The sequence below is a fragment of the Leuciscus leuciscus genome (genome assembly GCF_965113295.1).
Source record: "Leuciscus leuciscus genome assembly, chromosome: 16".
Taxonomy (NCBI): Eukaryota; Metazoa; Chordata; class Actinopteri; order Cypriniformes; family Leuciscidae; genus Leuciscus; species Leuciscus leuciscus.
This window is the reverse complement of record NC_138740.1, coordinates 31,887,852-31,891,894: the sequence shown is the minus strand read 5'-3', so window position 1 is coordinate 31,891,894 and position 4,043 is coordinate 31,887,852. Positions and strand designations below refer to the sequence as shown.

Sequence of the window (4,043 nt, the reverse complement as noted above, 5' to 3'; positions counted from 1 at the left end):
GTATATATATATATATATAAATATACATATATATGTATATGCCTACGTGATTCAATTGGACACTTTCCCTTTTGATAGTGAAATTAATGGGGACATTCTCTAATATTCTGACACCACTAATGTTATAATATTTCATAAGAAAAATCTTCCTCAGTTTTAATCGAAATGTTTTAAGTGTGACCATTTTTGCACTTGACATTCAGGCAAAACATAAAACAAAAAATGTCCTGATAAAAAGGCATATAGGCTACGTTATAATAATTCAGTGATAGCATACCGTCTTTGAAATGGGTAGGCTATCTCTCTTTTTTCGTTTTATCTGTATTCTTATTTTATTGGTTAGATGCGAATGTAATCAGAGGTCGTCTGTGGAAACCTCTATTGGAATTTATCAGTCGGTTATGATTGTGATGAAGATGATGATGCTGTATTCATAAATCTCAACGATTGCATGACGGGTCATGTAAGTCAAAATACAATAATAATGGACAACTTTTGATTTAAGAGTTGAACTAAAGCATCATGTCAGCTATCAGATCACAGTCTGTCATTGGTCTGCTATTAGCGTATTTAATTCACTGCTTTTGAATGTCACGTGGATCTTGATCGTTCAGCTTTTATACACTCTTAATAATACAGGTTATTTACTGATATCAGTGGTTCCATAAAGAACCATTAACATCAATGGAACCTTTGAATTAGGCCTATACAATAGGTTATTTATAGGGATAAGGGTTCTTTAGATTTTTTAAATGTTATTCACACTAGATAAAATTGTTCTTTTAAGAACTGTTCACTTACCAGTTCTTAGAGGAACCCAAAAATAGTTCGTCTATGGCATCGCTACGAGAAAAAAAACCTTTGGAACCTTTTTTTTTTTTTGAGCAAAAATGTACTCAAATTCATGCCTGCTTTGGACCATTTATAAGTGAGCAAATGCTATTTATAAATAATTATTATAATAAATGTAAGGTTACTTTAAGATTGTTTGTGCACATGATGTTTTTTTATTTTAACACATCAAAAATAATGTTAACACGTTCACTAAAACATTGTATGATTAATAAGTAGGCTACAACATGTTTTTACATTGCTTTAACTCATCAAAATAAGTTAAGCAATTGTCAACTTTTTTATAAGTTCAACTCATTTTGTAAGTCAGTTTCGTGTAAATTACGTTGATATGACTTAGGCTAATCATCCAAGTTGGTTGTACTTAAAAAGACAAAACAAAATTGCTTGTACTTAAGGAAACATCTTTTTTACAGTGTTGATTTAAGTAGGCTATGTTTGCTCAGGTAGGTGTCTTCATATAAGAGTTATTTTTAATCAGAAATTATTCAGCGTTAATTTGCACTAAAACGTTTTCATGTCTCCTCCTCATTCTCAGTACCTGTTGCAGATAGGCGCTTCTTCCTGTCGCTCATTCACTCCTTTTTTTGTATGTGTGTGCGTGCGCGCGCGTGTGCTCGAATATGAGGGCATGTCTACTGTGTGAACGCACGAGGCCAAACACTAATAAAGAGCTGCTGCCCTCGCGCTGTCCTCGCAGACTTCACGCAGGTTTTTACCGGGGAAACACGCACGAAGTGAACCGGCAGGCTCGCGCGGGTGTCGCGGCTCTGGTGATTAAATTCCTCGCGCAGAGATCAGCAGCACTGAAGCACCGCAGAGGAGCAGGAGTCACTGACAGGTAACAGTTCTTTCACTTCAACATCACATGCTTTCGTGAGTTCTTTTGGACCCATTTGCATTCCAACCAAACAGCGTGAAAGAACGATTATTCTATTAGTAGGTAGATCTAAAAGTAATATTTTTATATCACATAATTAGCCTATGTTTAGACAGCATCTGAAATATAGGCTATTGATATTTAACAAAATAATACAAATAGGCAGCATTAGTATTATTGCTCAATTAAATGCTCTAAATGATGCCGATGTAATATTTTCTAGTTAATTTAATGTGATGTGATTTTATAAACATTTACTTGCTAAAAATCAGTTTAAGCGTAGACAGAAATTGCAATGCCATCATGCTCAAATGCCAACTATTATGACATTTTTAGATTTATCAATTAAAGCTGCTTGATTAGATTTAGGCCTATTGAATGCGATCATTTCAAGGCCTTATTGTTCAATTATTTTTTGATATCAGATCACATTTCAAATAAAGGTTCCAATTTGAACCGACAAAGATTTTACAATCTGGTGCAATAAATACATATTTTAAATGATCTAGTTCCATCCAGAGTTTCATGGAAATCCATCGATGTTCTGGTCCAGAAATGAATAATGTAACTGCAAGAACATTTTTAATTTCCAAAGAACCATAACGTTTTTGATAGGAAGAAGGTTCTTTGCAGAACCGCTGAAGAACCTTCATTTTAGCAGTGTGTGTTTATGTGTGTGTGCGCAGGCGCTCGGCGGGGCGGGATGGACTACAGTTATGATACGGACCTGGAAGAGTTGTGTCCGGTGTGTGGGGATAAAGTTTCTGGCTATCATTATGGGTTATTAACCTGCGAGAGCTGCAAGGTAATAAATCAGCCTAAATAAGAAAGTTTCAATCTGTTTTAGGTGACCTAAAATGTAGGAATTTATGTGATTAGATTTAGGCCTATTTGTTGTGTTCAATTAAAGAATCATTTGTTTCATTTAAATATTGAATTGAATTTATTTGTATTTTTAAGGGTCAGGTGAAGAAACAGCTCTGTAAGCTGACAAATGCAGTTTTATTTTTACATTGTATCAAATGTTAGATTTTTGTATGATGATTTTTTATATATTTAGATATTTCCGTCACTGCGAGCAAATTAATAATGTATATGTTCATTTTAAAGCTACCATTGTAATTAGGCTACATTTTGTCTAGAATTGCATTTTTGAAGATATTATTTATTTATTGTTTGCATTGTTTACCTTTGACGAATCGTAACAGTATTTATTTTTCATTATAAAGGGTTTCTTTAAGAGGACCGTACAGAATAACAAACGGTACACATGTGCAGAGAGTCAAGACTGTAAGATTGATAAAACCCAGAGGAAACGGTGTCCATTCTGCCGCTTCCAGAAATGTCTCAACGTCGGGATGCGGCTGGAGGGTAAGCGGAACAGTTTCATCTCAAATATAACTGCAATTAAATTTATAAAGCATATTCGGGGGTCAAATAATAATCAATTATTTAAGGGATTACATTGGTAAAAAAAAAATCGTATAAAATGGGCTATTGTTCATCCATTTTTTTCATTTGGTTCTTTTTAATATTGCTTAGTCTAGGCTACTATCTTCTAATTCTTTTATTATCTTTTTTATTATTAAAATATACATGTATGTATTATATGCCCGATAAAGACAATCGTATGCCTGAACAAATATTGTATTTTGTAAGGCACGTTGGTCAGAAAAAAAACCCGATTCAGAATTGAAATTGCATTGCAGCCGGTTGATTAGTTTCATATGTAGATTTAGAATAAGAGAAAAGACCAGGGAAAAACTCAACAGTGAAAAAATAACAAAAGAAATCGCAGTGCTTCTTGCAAGGTCGCTATTATCTGCAGGCACCTCCGCGTTCCCGGCTGCGCGCGCTGCTTCTGGATCAAGGTTAACTATTTATTTAAGCACGACTCTATTTTAATCAGTCAGGCTATAGAGGTATTTTTAACTAGTTCGAATAGAAGGACGATTTTTATAAAAACGGAAAAGAAGCAACATTCAACTTATAGAACCTAATCCTTCACTTCTAAAAATAAAGATTCCAAATAGAACCAAAAACGGTTGTACAGTTTTATGTCATATAAGAACATTTCCAGTTCAACAAATACATTATTATTAAGTATTTATTTATTTATATAGTTGAAAGCGAGAAACAAAGCAAGAAATGACATTTAATTTGAAGCCAGGTATTCATATGAACTGAAAAACCTTTACACACACACACACATATATAATTTATTAATTATGACACACACACACATACATTTAATACAGAACTTAATACAGAAATACTTTTTTTATTTGATATTATTTTTGTATAAAACTTT

The 4,043-nt window shown here is 33.3% G+C and overlaps 1 protein-coding gene across 1 annotated transcript in view; it reads left to right on the top strand.

The window, feature by feature from the left end:
* The first annotated feature begins 1,535 nt into the window (after window positions 1-1,535).
* Window positions 1,536-4,043, top strand: part of nr5a1b (nuclear receptor subfamily 5, group A, member 1b) — a 16,726-nt gene continuing 14,218 nt past the window's right edge. The window contains exons 1-3 of the mRNA XM_082142023.1: window positions 1,536-1,693; window positions 2,419-2,537; window positions 2,962-3,103. Coding sequence (XP_081998149.1) covers window positions 2,436-2,537; window positions 2,962-3,103 — 244 coding nt within the window. The 5' untranslated portion in view covers window positions 1,536-1,693; window positions 2,419-2,435. The remainder of the gene's footprint in view (window positions 1,694-2,418; window positions 2,538-2,961; window positions 3,104-4,043) is intronic.